This window comes from Rhamphochromis longiceps, linkage group LG7 (assembly GCF_057381845.1).
Source record: "Rhamphochromis longiceps isolate RC_006_pf linkage group LG7, R_longiceps_female_GT1.1, whole genome shotgun sequence".
NCBI classification, from domain to species: Eukaryota; Metazoa; Chordata; class Actinopteri; order Cichliformes; family Cichlidae; genus Rhamphochromis; species Rhamphochromis longiceps.
The window spans coordinates 62,012,629-62,031,689 of NC_140563.1; the positions used below are offsets into that span (position 1 = coordinate 62,012,629).

The window sequence follows — 19,061 nt, forward strand, 5'->3', positions numbered from 1 at the left end:
CGATTTTATTACTTCTAGGGTGAATTATTGTAATTCGTTATTATCAGGTTGTTCTAAAAGTTCTTTGAAGAGCCTCTAGCCAGAAAAGTTACAGGACATTTCTATTGGATTCCTTTTATTGGCTCCCTGTTAAATCAAGAATTTAAAAATCCTCCTTACTTACAAGGTCTTGAACAATCAGGCCCAATCTTATCTTTAAAATCATAGCACCATATCACCCTAACGAAGCAGCTTGCTCTCAGACTGCAGGTTTACTTGTGGTTCCTAGAGTATTTAAAAGTAGAATGAGAGCAGAGCATACAGCTTTCAGCCCCCTCTTCTATGGAACCAGCTCCCAGCTTGGATTTGGGAGGCAGACACTATCTCTATTTTTAATATTAGGCTTAAAATGTTCCTTTTCAATAAAGCATATTAATTAGGGCTGGATCAGATAAACTCTGAACGAGGGATAATAAATCACATTTAGGCAGATGTTGTTGTGATTTGGCACTTTATAAATAAAACCAAATGGAACTAAAATGGTTGCACAATTGAGAAAGGTGAAATATTGTATAAAGAAACCATAAACATGTGAGAAGACATCTAAAAATAAATGTTCACAGGTAGAAACAACAGCCAGTCAGTTGTTTTATCTGAAATATTTCAATTCAGCACATCAAAATCTTTTAGTAGTTGGACACTGTGTCTTCAGTGTTGCTATTTTCTGAAAAACTGTTGAATACTGTTATTAGCAATAAGAACTCAGTTTCTACTCCAGTCTTCTATGGATGTCCTCTCTGTGACCTCAGTTTGGGCCTTGAGAAAACTCAAAGCTAGTATTTTCACATGTCACATCGAGTTATATGCTGGACTCCAGGCAACATCGAGATTTCTCTTTGAAAACAAAGAGCTTTCCAAAATCTGTTATGCGTAATCATAAACTACACAATGCAATCATCTCAATTCTCTTGAAAATGATCCAAGGTGTAAAAATCTGTATTTATTTGTTACAAAAGTGGAACAACTGTGCACAGTTCAAGTAGGAGTAGACTGCAGACACAAATCAATCAAAAAGTACAACAGGCTTTTTTGGTCATTAAATAGAAAGGCAACAAGTCATTTGTTTTGTGGAAATCAACTTTAGTTCTAACTGAAAATGTTCTCTAATAGTGTTTGGGGGGCATTTTTACTCAGAGCAGAAAGGCCCACACTAACTTTCAACATGTAGAACATATAACACAATATTAATAAGGAAGAAAATTTATCATTAACATTCATTCATTAGTAGAGATCTCACGAGTCGGTCCGCATCTTGCGGATCAAGCTGTTGTTTTACCCAACCAGTGGTGTAGACTTCTGTTAAAGCTCCAGTGATGTCTGCTAACTTATGAGGAGCGCTGAAGCTGCCTCTCTGATACAAGCCACAGCCTTCTGGATCTCTTCCTCTGTTTGTTCAATGGTGACCACCACTCTGATACTGGAGACACACAGGTGGAGCAGTGAGACACACTGAGACTGTGTAAAGGTAATGTTATTTAAACAAATTATTTCAATCAAATGTTTGAATGCTTCAAACAAAATCACCCTCAAATGAGACTTTAACCCATCAAATAATAAAGCACGTACAACCCCAACGGGTCATGGCAGATGGCTACCCCACGCTAAACCTGGTCCACCGCCAAAAAAGCTATGGACCATTGAGATACAAATGCATTAAAGTACTAAACAATGTTAAACCCCATGACAGAACTAATAATGTGCCAGGTGCATAGAAATGTAGGGTCTTTTACCTGGGAGGTGGAAGAAAGCGCTCCTCTTTTTCCAGACACCGAGCTAGGGTCAGAGCCACGTGTCTTTCCATACACTAAGACAGAAATCATAGAAACTCGATGAGAAACTAAACATATTTTATACAGTATTCCATCACGTGATCGATGGGAACTCGAAAGTGAATTATAAGAATGTTTTGGGCATAAGACAATACAGATACTAAAAACACTGTGTACTACTGATCAAATGATGAAAGCACTATGCAGTCGCATCCTATTACAATGTAGTCCCAGTCTTAACCATATACCATACTATTCACACAAGTAAATGGTAAATGGACTGATTCTTATATAGCGCTTTTCTACTCTCCCGGAGTACTCAAAGCGCTCTATACAACGTGCCTCATTCACCCATTCACACCCACTCATACAAGCACTTCTAAACACTGTTGGCCTTTAAAAAAACAAAAAAACCAAAACTATATTTGTGAAGTTATGGTACTATCTTGCTGTCATCTAAAATAATGTGCCAATGACATGTCCATACTTTTGCGTTTTGATGGGGACGCCCCTTAATCCCCAATGGGGTTAAGTTTAAGTGTAAGAAGGTAGTTACAGTGAATTGTTTCATTGTTTCTTGTGTATTTGTGCCTTAGTGGCAGGTTTTACAGTGAAAATTGTTTTATTGTTTTCTGCAACAACCTGACTTGTTGTCTGCAAAATGCACACAAGTACAGGGTACTTGCGCCTTATTCGCAGGTCGTGTTATAAAGTGTTACCGGATTTCATCTTGACTTTGACACTCTGTCTGAAGTTATATATGAAATCCCACAGAGGTCTCCAAAAACTTTAAATAACAGTTTCAGTGTGCGTCTGATTGAATCATCTGGTACTGTTAGACTTACATAATCGACAACTGAACGGAGCTGCTTCATGTCAGATTCCCTGGAACCAGAACTTCTCTCTAGCTCCAAGTGAAGAGCTGGGGCCACTGGAACTCCAGCTAACTTTAGACCTGGTGTTCTGTTTCACATAGAAAATAAAGCAAACATATACCAAAACACAATTTATTATGGACACTGTAAAGGAAGACAAAGCCAGAGCATAATTTGAATGTAAGCCTATGTGTTTCCTCTATGTGTGAAAGGCTGTAGTGTCTGGGGATGCAAATAATGATGCTGAATCAGAAACCTGATGTGGAGGGACACCTCCCCCACCTACAGAAGGAAAAAAAGAAATCATCATAAACACAAACATACCCTTGTAAAGCGTTGTAGACATGTTTGCACTTTTCTCTGAGGACTCGAAAAACATCTGCAAAACAGAAGAAATTCTTTTTACAAAAATTCTAATGATAATGTATTTTTCCGGAGCTGGAGTGGATGAGAACAGATTGTGTACCTGGGTCCTCCTCCATGATGTTGAGAGCCTCGATAGCAGCAGCAGCCAGCATGGGAGGCAGAGAGGCAGAGAAACAGTAGCCTTGACCTGAGAGACGCTACAAAATACATAAAAAAAAAAAAAAAAGTTTTACTAAATCATATCTTCATGATTAACGTGCTAAAATTGATCACCTTAAAAATACCTATCGATTAATGGAATAACAAACCAGCAGTTCTGGCCCATATCAGTATAATTTCAGCTTACGTTTCCCCAGATTCACTTCACTCAGCTAGGTGTAATGACTGAGGTCTGAGTTTACAGTTAGGCCTAGAAACTGTTGGCACCTTATTAAATGTGTCTTTAAACATTTCCCAAAAGATTTGAGAACACATCCACAATGAAAGTAGTTTACTTTTGTTTCATATTAAAATATTATAAATGTTCATATTTTCTATCATAAAATTCGACCAATTGAGATGGAATGAGAGGAGAGACACCATCCTGTTCTCGGTGCTCGCTTCAAAAGCCTGCATCTCTACTTCACCTATTAAGACAGCAAAGCTTCATAATAGAAGAGTTCTGGTGCTTAACCGGCCTTCTTGCAGTCCAGACTTTTCACCAATTAAAAACACTTCGCAAAGTCACAGCAACTGGTCTCCTCAGTTCACAGACATTTGTGGCGCTGCTACACAGTAGGGGTGATGTGGGCCGCGAGTTTGAGACCCCTACTCTATAAAATATGATTAAAATATGGGTCAGTGAGATTTGCAAATCATTGCATTCTGTTTTTATTTAAATTGTACTTCAGTATAAAATGTAACTAGGCGTGTAAATAAGTGAAACGTTACAAAAAAGCAACAGATATATACTAGATATAATGATTTGTCAAGCATTTGATTAATCACTAATCTTGACAACGACATGTAAAAATGCTGGCTGATTATCTGATGATGCATTACAAGACAGACTCCCAACACGGCTGTTACAGTACCTGGTGGTCGATGACAAAGGAGCGGCCGCAGCAGAAACCTCCGATGGAAGCCAGAGCATTTTCCATGTTAGCACTTATCAGGTCAATGTCATCTATCTGCAAGAAACACAGTTTTTTCATTTTGCTAAGATAGATTTAAAATGAAGCAATCAAAGTGCAATTTAATGACAAACTGTCATATTTGTTTTAAAAAGTTAAATAAAAACAGATTTTCTTCATTTTTGTCACTACAAATTTCACTTTAAGTATTCTACACATTTTATTTTTGCATCATTGTGAAATAAAACTATACACCACTCAAAACTGTCACTAGCTGTCTTTTGCAATGTGAAGTTTATTATTAGTCCCTCTGCAAAATACAACAAAATAAAAGTTTTTGTTATATTTTAACAAGTCAATTCTGAGCAACTGATGCATCTATTGATCTGTCGTGATTCACTCCCTTTTCTTACCACTAAAATGAAAGTTTGAGACTTTTATCTTTAATAGCTTTTGAGACATTCGTGTTCAAACATTGCCTCAGATTTCAATGTGGGAGGAAACTGCCTGAAAGTAGGCTGACAGAACATTTTTCAAAACTGCTCTGTCAACCGCACACACACACGCACGCACACGCACACCAGATACTTGGACCACAACATTTTTATGGCAATCAGAAAATGGTTGAGCAGAAGGCCCACATTAGATTCACTAATCTAAATGAAGCAGGCTATCATTAGACCTAGACAAACATCTACAGGCCTACTAAAGAAAGTTCAGAAGCTTTAAGTGTGGCTGTAACCGACTGGTACACCACGGTACGCCAAAGTGCTAGAAGACAGCTAAAATGGATGGCTGCATAACGTTTCCCTTTGCAAGCAAAACCCCTTCATAACATACAGCCAAGTCAAGAATACTGGCGAAGAAGAGGTCCACATAAATGAGGAGACACACATTTCTTTCCTTTCTTTTTTTCGTTAGTGCAAATCACTAGTCTGCTAACCAAAGATTCAGATATTGCCATTAACAAAAATTAGTCCGAAAGGATTGTGCATTTGTGCAAGCTCAATGTAATGGTAAATCTTACAAAGCTTTACAACAAATAAAATTCAGCATTTGATCGTGTCCATAGATTCCAGACGTTACATAGCCATTGTCTGCAAAGAAACCTTCTATTTTATTTATATTTCAATCACTTTTATTTATTTGATTGCATCAGCTGACCTAGACTAGTTTGACTATGGTAAAGCTACCAAGAGAGAAAGATAATAACACATTTTGAATCAGCTGTTAAACTGTTTACTGCCAGTATTAAGTATTTTTGCATTTCAAGCTAAACTACTCACATTGACCCCAAAGTGTTCTGTGACTCCTCGGCCATGGTCTCCCAAAACACCAAATGACATGCTCTCCTCAAGAAAGATCCGCACCTTGTATTTGTACTTGAGTTTTACCTGGAAGTTAGAAAAACATAAAAAACAAAACAAAGTCAATAAATGGCAAAAGTATCTATGTGTACACTATCTGGTATAATCAAGAAATCAAGCGAGTGGTGAATGATTTAGTCTACTGTAGTAGACGGACATCAGCTCAACTACAGAAGGTGAATGATGTTAAGCCATAATATTTGCCTGTGCTTTGGTGGGGTTTTTTAACTTTTTTCTGCAAAACAAGCAAAATTAAATTGGAAACAAAATTGTTTTCCATTTACCAGTTCAGGCAGAGGACAGATATCTGCAGTGTTGATGTAGAGCCCCTCCACTACAATGAACTTCCGGGTCACTCGAGCTTTGCGAGGATTCTGCAAGAGAAACATTCTTATTTGGAGATTTTTTTAAAAACCCAATGAAAATAGCGAGAATGTAGAAGCATTTAACATCCTGTACCACCTGTAACACCATTACAGCACATTTGTGACACTTGAGTTTCTCAAACGGTCCTAACCTTCAGGTCCTCTAGCTCCTGCTCCTTAAGCAACCTCTCCAAGTCCTCCATGTCATTGTGTTTGAAGTACTTGATTAAGCTGCGGGATGCCTGAAGACCTTTTTGTATAGCGAAACAGGCTGCTTCATCTCTGAAAGGAAACAAAAGAGAAAACATTAAACTATGGAACCAAAATATCCCACACTTGGAGTCAGTCAGACTTACACATGGTAGGTAAATCAGTCTGTGCAAACAAAATCTGACTGACAATCACTTCATCCAGTCCATCAACATGTCTATGAAACCCCACCCCTACAAGACTCCTCAAACAATTCTTAACAGTAATTACTGCCTTTCAGTATTATCAGTTTATTTTTAATAACAGGTTACATATTACAGGCTTTTAATGTGGTTAAACCATTACTTAAAAAGCTCTTACATAATCCAGCTTTATTCAAATATAGATCAATTTCACAGACCAAAACCTTAACCTTAAGCTTAATAATCGTCTTATGGCCTCTGGCAGTGGCCTGAAAACGGCTTGTCCTGTTACACCTCAGTGCCGCATTCAACCGTTGATCACAACAGTTTACAGAGACTAGAATACACTGTTAGCTATAAAGGCAAAACACTGTGCTGTTGTCTGACAGATTAAAATTTGTACATTTAAAGAAGAAGTCTCCTTCACATACAGAAGTTAGTCTTGGAGTTCTACAGAAAACTTTATGTTAGACATGCTTTTCTTAGGCAATTTATTTAAAAAACAATTTACACATTTCTGTTGCTGTACAGATGATACCCAGTTATTATCATCTAAAATGTTATCCAAAAGTTTTGAGCAGCCCATGATTTGAATGATTTGACTTTTTTTTAAAAATTATTTTGTTTGATCATATTAGTTCCTCAAAAAGCCCACCCTCGGCCTGGTGGTAATTATTCATTTTTTCATCTAAAAACACTCCTCTTTTATTGATTGACCTGTTACATGTAGCTCTGGCTCATGTTTACGTGTAACTACCGTAATTGTCGGGCTATAAGCCGCTACTTTTTGCACAAGCTTTGAACCCTGCGGCTTTTAGTCAGGTGCGGCTTTTCTATGGATTGTCCATGATTTTTGTCATATCGTAAGACGATTTGTTTTGTTTGTTCCGCTGTTGTACGGCACTACGTTGCCTGGCGGAAGGGCATGCGATCAGACACACAGTATCTGGGTTCAAGAGTGGTATGTTGGTCACGTGTCCGTCCGCCAGGCAACATAGTGCCGTACAAGTAGCGCGAAAAACAAACTTCAAATTAACGCTACGCGTTCAGCGGGAGGCGTGGATGACGAGCGGCGATAAACTTGCGAAAAGCAAGTTATGCTCAACTCCACCGGTGAAATCTGACAGCGTGGAAAAGTGTGAAAACATCCATGATCACCAACGGATTTCGAAGGGCTGGACTGCTGCATGATGGAGAGGAGGACACCACGGCCCTTCTGAGGGTGTTCGACTCTGACACTGACAACGAGGATTTCTTTGGTTTTGTAAGTGACAACGAAGGAGAGAAGCGGAGAGTGGATGACGTAGCCATCCTGAGCCTGTTCGTATCCGACACTGGAGAAGAGGACTTTGGTGGTTTTAGTGCGCAGGAAGATGGTGGTGAATGACTGACTTTTCTTCTTGTTAAAGCCGTGTCACTGCACCTGAGCCTAAAAGGTAGTCTGAATCTATTTTTCTGGTGTGCTGCAGGTTATTGTTATGTACTACATTTGTTACTCATTTATGAAGCACAGTACATGTTTCGTACTTGTAATTACCGCTACTTGTACATATACCTAAAAAGTTGTGCAAATATGTACCCATAACTTGTTTTTTCAAAATATTAATAAAAGGGGTGTGTCTCCAAACAGCCATCTCTTTCCTGACAATTCCCTTTGTGCATATTCTCTTACATATGATAAGTCAACATTGAAACACCTGCGGCTTTTGGTCAGGTGCGGCTAATGTATGTACAAAACAGGATTTTCCCCTGATTTTAGCTTGTGCGGCTAATATTCAGGTGCGCTTTGTAGTCCGGGAAATACGGTAGTTTCTGTGGATGGTATTACACTGACCTCCAGTAACACTTTGAGGAGTCTTAGGGGTGTTTTCTTGTCTAGGATGTGTTCTTCCATATTCACATTAAACTAGTATGTAGGAGACTGCTCTAACACCTCTATTTAAAGCTTTCATTTGAATCACAATGTCACAGTAAGGGTACTAATACGGACTAGAAAGACACCTTAGACATGTTTCCTATTTTAGTTTCTTTTTGAGTCCCTGTTAAATCCAGAACTTAAAATCTCTGTCCTCACAAAGGCCACATAAAATAAACAAAACTAAAGCTAACTGAAGATTGGTTTAATTGAGTGAGGGGTGTTATATTGGTATACATATTATGAGAAACAACACTCACACAAAGATGATGTCACCCCTCTTGGAGTAGGCAGGTATTGCACTAGCAATAGTCGCAAAGCCATATGAATAAAGAATGGCCTCTTCAGTTTTCATGAATTTGGAGAGACGGCTTTCCAGCTCCAGGTGAACATCTGGGGGCAAGGAAACATAACATTAGTTACTAATTGGTTACATTTTTTAGATGTCACTTACCATTACCTTTAGTATTTCTGAGTTTTTAGTGGATGTGGTTTAATCAGAGGTGAAAAACTACTGCACTTTGAAAGAAAGACTGTCAAGACACCAAACAACAGTATGATTTTAAATATTTGTGCTTGACTGAGAAAAGTCTCAGTTCATCACTTAGCATTAGATACATTCACTTGCTTATCCCTTGACAGCTTAACAAGGCTCATTAAAAAATACTATAAGGCTGTCTATCCCATTTATCATGGCAGAAAGACTTAAGGATAATGACAAAATTATAATACCAAGAGAAAATCTGAGAAACTGGAAAACTCCAGTGAACTTAATAAGATATAGTTGGATATATAGTTGCGCGAGTGACTCAAACTATGGTTTGAGTGAATGTTTCTTGGTGTGTGAAAGAAGTTGCTGCGGTGATGGAAAGTAAATGTCCATACTAAGGTAGAATGAGTATGACTATTGGTATTTGCTTTACTACTGTGGTTTCACTAATTCATTTGAATTAACTTGTTGCATGATCTGATGATTGAGTCATTAGGTCTTTTTCCAAAATTATCCTCCTTGTATTATCCCTAGACGGCTGGAATTTCGATTGCAAATCAACAGCTAACATATAAATGCTTAAGCTAACATAACGTAACTAATGTCATGCCCCGTAGTAATTAGGCTACTCAGAAGCCATCCTAATATTTCGGTCTTTGTCGTTTCAAAAAAATATAATGTTAAAATCTCAAATAAATAGTCTGACACCCCCCTCCTTGAATCGCTACCTTATCGTGGTGGAGGGGTTTGTGTGTCCCAGGGATCCCAGGGGCTATGTTGTCTGGGGGCTTTTGCCCCCTGGTAGGGTCTCCCATGGCAAACTGGCCCTGGGTGAGGGACCAGACAAAGAGCGATTCATAAGACCCTTATGAAAAGGACACCGAGGGAACAGTTTACCCTGCCCGGGATAGGGTTTACCCTGTTTACCCTGCCCCGCCCTGGAGCCAGGCCCGGGGAGGGTGCCCGAGGGCGAGCGTCTGGTGGCCAGGCCTTAGTCCATGGGGCCCGGCCGGGTACAGCCCGAAGAGGAGACATGGGCCCATCCTCCCGCAGGCCCACCACCCGCAGGAGGCGCCATAGGGGTCGGGTGCATTGTGTGCCAGGTGGCGGCCAGGAGCGGAGGCCCTGGCGGACTGACCCCCGGCTGCCAAGACTGGCAATAGGGACATGGAATGTCACCTCTCTGGTGGGGAAGGAGCCTGAGTTAGTGCGTGAGATATAGTCGGGCTCACCTCTACGCATGGCTTGGGCTCTGGAACCAGTCTCCTGGAGAGGGGCTGGACTCTGTCTCAGTCTGGAGTTGCCCCTGGTGAGAGGCGGCGGGCTGGGGTGGGTATTCTAATATCCCCTCGGCTTGCTGCCGGTACGTTGGGGTTTTTCCCGGTGGACGAGAGGGTTTGTTCCCTGCGCCTTAGGGTCGGGGAACGGGTCCTGACTGTCATCTGCGCTTATGCGCCGAGTGGCAGTTCAGAGTACCCAGCCTTCTTAGAGTCCCTGGGGGGGGGGGGGGTGCTGGAGGGTGCTCCACCTGGAGACTCTGTTGTCCTGCTGGGAGACTTCAATGCTCACGTGGGTAACAACAGCGAGACCTGGAGGGGCGTGATTGGGAGGAACAGCCTCCCTGATCTGAACCCGAGCGGTGCTTTGTTATTGGACTTCTGTGCTAATCACAGTTTGGCCATAACGAACACCCTGTTCGAACATAAGAGTGTCCATAAGTGCACGTGGCACCATGACGCTCTAGGCCGTAGGTCGATGATCGATTTTGTAATCGTATCAGCAGACCTGCGACCATATGTTCTGGACACTCGGGTAAAGAGAGGGGCTGAGCTGTCAACTGATCACCACCTGGTGGTGAGTTGGATCAGGTGGCGGGGGAGGACGCTGGACAGACCTGGTGCACCTAAACGCGTAGTGAGGGTGTGCTGGGAACGTCTAGCAGAGGCCCCAGTCCGCGAGATCTTCAACGCACACCTCCGGCAGAGCTTCAACAGCATTCCAAGGGAGACTGGGGACATTGAGTCCGAATGGACCATGTTCAGCGTCTCCATTGCCGAAGCTGCTGCACTGAGCTGCGGCTGCAAGGTGGTTGGTGCCTGCCGTGGTGGTAATCCCCGAACCAAATGGTGGACACCAGAGGTGAAGGGAGCCACCAGGCTGAAGAAGGAGTCCTATCGGGCTTGGTTAGCCTGTGGGACTCCGGAGGCAGCCGACAGGTATCGACAGGCCAAGCGGAATGCGGCTCGGGCAGTGGCTGAAGCAAAAACTCGGGTGTGGGAGGAGTTCGGAGAGGCCATGGAAAAAGACTTTCGGACTGCCTCGAAGAGATTCTGGCAAACCGTCAGACGTCTCAGGAGGGGAAAGCGGTGCTATACCTGCACTGTGTATAGTGCTGGCGGAGCGCTGCTGACGTCGACTGAGAAAATTGTCAGGCGGTGGAAGGAATACTTCGAGGACCTCCTTAATCCCACTGACACGTCTTCCGAGGAGGAAGCAGAGTCTGGGGATGAGGGGAATGACCCGCCAATTTCCGGGGGCGAGGTCACTGAGGCAGTTAAACAACTCCTTGGTGGCAGAGCCCCTGGTGTTGATGAGGTCCGCCCCGAGTTCCTGAAGGCTCTGGACGTTGTAGGGCTGTCCTGGTTGACACGCCTCTGCAATGTTGCGTGGAGATCAGGGGCAGTACCTGTGGACTGGCAGACCGGGGTGGTGGTCCCCATCTTTAAGAAGGGGGACCGGAGGGTGTGTTCCAACTACAGGGGGATCACACTCCTCAGCCTCCCTGGGAAAGTCTATGCCAGGGTGCTGGAAAGGAGAGTTCGTCCGTTAGTCGAACCTCGGATACAGGAGGAACAATGCGGTTTTCGTCCTGGTCGCGGAACACTGGACCAGCTCTTTATCCTCTCCAGGATACTTGAGGGTGCATGGGAGTTTGCCCAACCAGTCTACATGTGTTTTGTGGACTTGGAGAAGGCATTCGACCGTGTCCCTCGGGGTGTCCTGTGGGAGGTGTTGCGGGAATATGGGGTGTCTGGCCCATTCGATCCCTATACAACCGTTGCAAGAGCTTGGTTCGCATTGCCGGCAATAAGTCGGACTCGTTCCCGGTGGGTGATGGGCTCCGCCAGGGCTGCCCTTTGTCTCCGGTTCTGTTCATAATTTTTATGGACAGAATTTCTAGGCGCAGCCAAGTGGCGGAGGGCTTTCGCTTTGGTGGCCTCAGAATCTCATCTCTGATTTTTGCAGATGATGTGGTTCTGTTGGCTTCATCGGGTGAGGGCCTCCAGCTCGCACTGGAACGGTTCGCAGCCGAGTGTGAAGCAGCGGGAATGAGGATCAGCACCTCCAAATCTGAGGCCATGGTTCTCAGCCGGAAAAGGGTGGAGTGCCCACTCCGGGTCGGGGATGAGTTCCTGCCCCAAGTGGAGGAGTTCAAGTATCTCGGGGTCTTGTTCGCGAGTGATGGGAGAAGGGAGCCGGAGATCAACAGACGGATTGGGGCTGCAGCTGCAGTAATGCGGACGCTGCACCGGTCCGTCGTGGTGAAGAGGGAGCTGAGTGTAAAAGCGAAGCTCTCAATTTACCGGTCGATCTACGTCCCTACCCTCACCTATGGCCACGAGCTGTGGGTAGTGACCGAAAGAACGAGATCGCGGATACAAGCGGCAGAAATGAGCTTCCTCCGAAGGGTGGCTGGCCTCTCCCCTAGAGATAGGGTGAGAAGTTTGGCCATCCGGGAGGGGCTCAGAGTAGAGCAGCTGCTGCTCCACATCGAAAGGAGCCAGCTGAGGTGGTTCGGGCATCTGACAAGGATGCCCCCTGGGCGCCTCCTGGGTGAGGTGTTCCAGGCATGTCCCACCGGGAGGAGGCCCCGGGGCAGACCCAGGACACGCTGGAGAGATTATATCTCTCGGCTGGCCTGGGAACGCCTTGGTATTCCCCCGGATAAGCTGGAGGAGGTGGCTGGGGAGAGGGAGGTCTGGGCCTCTTTGCTTAGGCTGCTGCCCCCGCGACCCGGCCCCGGATAAAGCGGATGAAGATGGATGGATAGTCTGACACCAATATGTCACAGATTTAAAAACGATCTTCAGTTTTCGTGTTTGCAACATCTTCTGAAAACCTGACCTCTGACTTTAAGGTCAATCCAATCTAAGACTTCTAAGAAATGGTGTCAATTTAAAAATCCTTACAAAAGCGGGTGGCCATGCCGCTCAGTCGTTTAAGGCTGAGCTATAACTGCAGAAAATAAGTTGTCCTATAGTTAACCCTTGAGGTAAGCCAAATTTCTGTATAAATGGGTTTGATTTCTCTGACAACACATCGTTTTATGTCAGCAAGATATTCATTCAAACCAAGAAAAGAATAAATTAAGGGTATATTTAGGAAATAATTAGATTATCAAAGAGTTTAATTACTTTTCTTACAAGTGTAGCTTAACATCAAATGGTGGAATGTTAATAGAAGATAAAAGTACCCCATCAGCCTTTTACAGCTGAGGGGTGAAAAGCTAAACTCACCAAAGGTCCCATAGAAGCCTCTTGGACCACAAGTGCCCACACCATATTTCTTCAGTGATGCCAAAGCCTTTTGCTGTAATGAAAAATTAGCTTATAATTCTAAAATTAGAACAAATTCAAGTTTTAATAAAACTCATTGACTGAGGCATACTGTCAATGTCACACTGTGTTTGTGCATAATTCAAAGAATTATTTTTGCTAGCAATAATACAACTTAATAGTTGCTTCTGATAAAAACTGCACTGCCCACTGGGCAAGTCATTCACTGGGCGACCTAGCTGTGTGTGTGGCTGTTTTAAATGAGGGGTTTTCCCTTCAGAACATAAATGTTGCCTAGATAAAGATTTAGCTATAACAGTAAATGGATAATTTAGCACATTAGAGGAAGAACATATCGTACTGAAATTACAAGGTTGCCTTTCAATAATAAATACCGACCTTAACCCGCTCATTATCAAGGAGACCCAGGAAGTTGAACGATGCAAAGTTTATGCAGTCTTTTCCATTGATTGTGATTTTGTGGCTGGGAGGTCTGTAACAGAAATTTTGCATTTGAATCTTTATTTTATCATCTTACATACTCAAGGCACAAATCAGATATTTACAAAAATCGGATATTTTCATTTTCATCCAAGCTGTCAAGATGTAATTTAAGCTCGGATTGATTTTTTTTTTTCCCTTTTACTTTTTCTCGAGTATATGAAAAACATTATCATTTAGTTTGAGATCAAGTAAGTGACTCAGTCATTTACAAGTATTCAATTTTTGCCTGAATAAACCCTTGGCCTGCTTTTGTGAAGGTCATTTAGCTGAATCTCAAATGCTACACCCTTCGTATTATCCTGCTACTATCAGCAGTCACACAGCAGTTTTAGATATTATATAGCAAAGACTAACCCGGGCTTCCTGTTCTCGAGCGTAAGCAGTGGTTTACACTTTGTTTTAAATCTTCATTCATTATAGTGACTTTTGATTATAGACATTGGCAAAGATATGATCTCTACATCGAGTATACTATTTGAATAGATAGTGTCATGTTTTTTCTTAACCAAGTAAAGACTTCTCCAATGATGCTCTTCATCTTCTGTGGTCTTTTAGACATTTCCGTCTGTCTGAGCTTGACCAGTTAACTCCTTGTTTGTATGAATGTGCTAAATAACTGATTTGGCCACTTTAAATTTTTGGATATCTACCTGATAGATTTATTTGGGGTTTTCAGCTTAGGCATCTTTTGATACAACTGCCTATTACTTACAGTTGTTCCTTACTTCCCTGCCTGTTTTTATTGTCTTTTTGATATAGCCCTGTTAAAATCTTGTACCATTTCTGATGGGTATGTTTAGCAACTTAATTTTAGCCTCTTACACTTGCATAAGCTTTGGACTGCATATTCAAAGCACCTATGATCACCATGTGTGGAAAGGCAAAAAGATAAAAACTATCTTTGTCCAACTGCTTGTGGACTTGCCTAGCAGATTACCCATAATTATATTAAAGAACTTTATTTTTCTTAAGAGTATCAATGAAAAATCTTTAAAAGTAATTAGGGAGAGATGTTTCTCAAGATCCCAGAGCAACTGCCAAGACACTACTGAATCACTTAGCCAAGTCAAAAATTGTAGTCTTAAAAAAGGCAATCACTTGAACCCTGAACATAAATGGACTGTAGATCAAGAAAACCCCTGCTTCTGCAGAAGAAACATCTTCAAGCTAGACTGACACATGCTAAAGATAACCTGGAGAAAGGTTAATCACACTGGAAGTACATCCTCTGGTCAGATGACTAAGGTCTTTTCCAGAAGACCATAAAAGAGTTTGAGAGATCTGCCAAAAACAATGGGATGGGATTGCTTAGTAGATAAGTGCAGGACTGCTTGAAAACAAATGAAACTGTCACTAGGCTGTCATCCAGCTAAAAAGAAAAAAAATTAACTACCGGTATTAGCATTTTGGGTGGGATAATTCTGTTGGCAAATTAATGTAAGCATGCAAACTAAAACTAGTATATTTGGAAAAGTCATGCTAATCCTGGTTCAGAGGAAAAAAACGAATAATATTATTTTCACAGGGGGGCTAATATTTCTTTCGTCATCTGACTCTTATAGACATTTTGATTTAGTGAATACTTAAAACCTGTAAATAAAGCAGTGAGGTAACAGAGTGTTTACCCTGTGACAACATCATAGTTGAGGGTGGGATAGTCTTTGGAAACGGGAGGAACTAGCGCCTCTGGCTGCCATTCCTCAATCAGTTCCTCCTTTTCCTGTAATGTAGAATCATGTGAGAAGAGTTTGGTAACAAAAAATAATACTGTTTGATTTTCACCGCACGGTTTACCTTCTCTGTCAGTTTATACGTCTCATGAAGTTTGTAGGTCTTAGAGAATAGAAGCCTAATTATCCACAATATGAGGATTCCCTCCAAAATAAGGTGGTAAGCAGGAGCCTGAGGGGGGGGAAAAAAAATACTTGTTTTTGAAACATGCTCCAAAAAATGCATTTTTACACAGGAAAGAATTAAAATAAGTGGAAACATTTCAGAAACATTGCAAACGCCTGAATGAAATTTAAATGCAACATAAACAACTAAGCTGTAGAGAACTTAATACATCCATCAGATAGCTGTATAAAATCCCACCTCTAAATCTTTGAATTCCTGTTTTCAGTCGCATTGCCACAAGTGTACAAAAAGCAAGTGCCTAGCCAAGAAATGGGCCTTTTCAAACATTTACAAAAGAATGGGTTGCTCTAACGAGATTACTGAATTTGAGCATGGTACTGTAATATGATGTAGCAATTAAGTTTGTGAAATTTCTTGCCTCTGAGATATTCCATAACTAATTGTAATCGGTATTAGTGCAGAGTAGTAATGTTTATAATTCAAAGAAATTTAGCTGCGACGCTGCAGACCATGTGAAGTTCTAGAGCGGTAGTGCTAAGTGCTAAGGCACACCACTTGTAAAAGTTGAGCATTCCAAACCTCCTCTTAGCACATGAACTGTGCATCAGGAACTTCATGGCATTTATTTCCACAGCCAAGCATCTCTTATAAATGTAGTTGGCCCAATACTTTTTGATGTAGTAAAAGAGGACTTGTAAGGGGTAAGTGTAACAGAGTAGGATGCTGACCAGGAGGATGAGGAAGAAGAGGAAGAACTGAAATGGCAGTAAAAACAAGTTCAGCACTGTTGAACACTCATGTCTTCAACCCAATCATGCTGGCTGCACCACCATGTGCAAGGTTACAAAAATTAAGAGGAACACAATCAGCTAAAACAACAGTGAGGTCCAAAGCATACTGCTGCATTTTTACTAGGGTTTCAACAAATAAAATAACAATTATAAAAAATCCTCAACACAAATGTTTTGCTCCGATGCTTCGTTTAATACATGGCACTGTAGTGTGCAGTTGTTACCATGTAAACGCGAGCTTTTCACCCATGTTTGTGACTAAAAATAGACTTGCAATAGGAACATATCTAAGAACAAGCATATGAATACGTAGTATGAAGACATTAAGCCTACGCAGCCCCCAATTTTTCAACACAAAGACTTATAACACAACAGCAGCAGTGATAAAGTCAGGAAGAGTGAAATAAAACGTTTTTCTAGTGTTCAAAACAGCAGTGCTGCTCTTGTAATTGCCATTGAAACCTTTACTGGGAAAGGGTAGTGGTCCTTAATGAAAGCACCTGATCAACAAACTCTGACATGAAGAAAAGTGAAATTTCTAGCTTCTCCATCCACCACTGTTTGCTTTATACAGCGAGAAGCTACAGTAAAGCTGCAGAAATTATATTAAAATATGCAGATGAACTGTTAACTTAGTCTGACACATGTTTAAATTAGGCAGCCTGTTGAAGGCTGATGGCAGCCGTCCCACTTTCTATCGCAGTGACAACTGCAGCAAGCAGGGGGAGTCAGTTGACAGTTAACAGCTGAAATGTCCTATGTCCAAAATTAATGTCTTATGTTGGACACTGAATTATTATTAACATTCTTTATTAACCTCATACACCATCATAACAGAAAATTAAAGATATGAAGATGTGACAAACTGAGGATGAGGATACTTGCATGTCCAAGACAAGTCAACATTTTTCTAACTGCCTAGATTGGGAATAATAATAATAATAATGATGATGATGATGGATTGGATTTATATAGCGCTTTTCAAGGCACCCAAAGCGCTTTACAATGCCACTATTCAGTCACTCTCACATTCATACACTGGTGAAGGCAAACTACAGTTGTAGCTACAGCTGCCCTGGGGCAGACTGACAGAAGCGAGGCTGCCATATCGCGCCATCGGCCCCTCTGGCCAACACCAGTAGGCGGTAGGGTAAAGTGTCTTGCCCAAGGACACAACGACCAGGACAGAGAGCCCAGGGATCGAACCGGCGACCTTCCAGTTACAGATACACTTCCCAACCCCCTGAGCCATGGACGCCTTAAATCTAGAGCCTAACTGAAAGAGGCAACAATTCACAAATACAGCCAATTTAAAATCAACAATTAATGTAGCTTGCATGAATGGACTGATTCTTATATAGTGCTTTTCTACTCTCTCTGAGAACTCAAAGTGCTTTATACAACATCCCACACTCACCCATTCACACAAGCACTTTCTTTTATGCTTTAAGTTCTTTCTATCTATAAGCATTCACACACTCAAAGTAACTTGGGGTTAATATTTGCCCAAGGATACTTGGCATGCAAACTGGGGCAACCTTCTGATTAGTAAGTGACCTGCTCTACCTCCTGAACTACAGCCACCCCACAGGACCATGCAAACTTCCACAGAAAGGCCACAGCTGGCTCTTATTCAAATCCAGAGCCTTCCTCTGAAGTGATAGAACTAACCACTGTTCTACTTGTCATTGCTTAAAAAATGTAACATGGACACTTGTGAATAGTTGAAGAGATCTCAAAGATAAAGTCTGCTCCTACTTCATTCCATCATGACAGTGCCCTACCAAATGACGGAAGAGACGCCCTGTACACACACAAGTAGCCGATCACTCTGATAAGTTTCCCCGATCACTAACCAAAAACGTGAAGGAAGACAGAAATCTACAGTCAGACCACAAGAGTAATTCTAACAATAATAATAACAACAATAATAATATTAATAATAATAAAACAGCCAATCATAGCACTGATAAACAAAAGCTACAACACCTCCAAAAGTTGATTCTGTTCATCTGGACGTAGCGTTTTGTGAACAGAATCAACTTTTGGAGATTTACTTACCTGGATGATTGAGCATGCATCAAGACGTTAAAAAGCTACAACAGTTAGCCTGACATCGTCAGCATAGTTTGAAGCTCTTATCGTAGCAGCTCTATCGTACTATGTGCATTTAGAAACTTAACTCCAGCGCTGTAGCTCACCTAATGTGTAAGCAGTAGCTAGCTACTACATACTTCCTTGATGAGTTACTTCTTCGCTGAACAGCTACGGGCTAAGCCTTTCATCGGGTAGTAACCGAGAACTTTACAGTTAACAACCTGGGACAAATTTTACAGCACCAACGTATAGCCAAGCATAAGAAAAATCGAGTAAACGTCAGGGAATAATTCGGCCCAACAACTGAGGAAAAGAAACACTTACCTCATAAAACGCCTGGACCATTTCCACCAACACCCATTGCTGTCCGGTCGCCATGTTTGACTTCCTAAAACGTCACTCGCAATCACGCCACACCCCTATTACGTCACCCACCACTGCTACTGTCCTTATCTCACGATAATGACTTTATTTTTATATTTCTTAAAAAAAAATAAAATCAAATAATTAAACCACCCAAGTATAATTGCACAGCTTTTTATTATAATAATAAAAAAAAAACTCTT

General features: G+C 41.7%; 1 protein-coding gene across 1 annotated transcript; it reads right to left on the reverse strand.

Moving 5' to 3' along the window:
* Window positions 1–959: 959 nt before the first annotated feature.
* Window positions 960–18,921, reverse strand: sptlc1 (serine palmitoyltransferase, long chain base subunit 1). Its single transcript, XM_085414713.1, has 15 exons — window positions 18,820–18,921; window positions 15,545–15,652; window positions 15,376–15,470; window positions 13,646–13,739; window positions 13,208–13,280; window positions 8,461–8,593; window positions 6,046–6,175; window positions 5,813–5,902; window positions 5,448–5,555; window positions 4,123–4,218; window positions 3,150–3,246; window positions 3,008–3,062; window positions 2,654–2,771; window positions 1,770–1,843; window positions 960–1,456 (listed from the first exon to the last, which is right to left on the reverse strand). The coding sequence occupies exons 1-15, from the start codon at window positions 18,871–18,873 to the stop codon at window positions 1,360–1,362; spliced, it is 1,422 nt and encodes a 473-aa protein (XP_085270839.1). The 5' UTR covers window positions 18,874–18,921; the 3' UTR covers window positions 960–1,359.
* Between the last annotated feature and the right edge of the window lie 140 nt (window positions 18,922–19,061).

Coding starts and splice junctions, on each gene's coding strand:
- sptlc1 (XM_085414713.1), bottom strand. CDS start 18,873: ATGGCGACCGGACAGCAATGGGTGTTGGTGGAAATGGTCCAGGCGTTT. Junction 8,594..13,207: donor AGGCTTCTATGGGACCTTTG/GTGAGTTTAGCT, acceptor CCTTGCCCCCAG/ATGTTCACCTGGAGCTGGAA. Junction 3,063..3,149: donor CATCATGGAGGAGGACCCAG/GTACACAATCTG, acceptor TCTGTTTTGCAG/ATGTTTTTCGAGTCCTCAGA.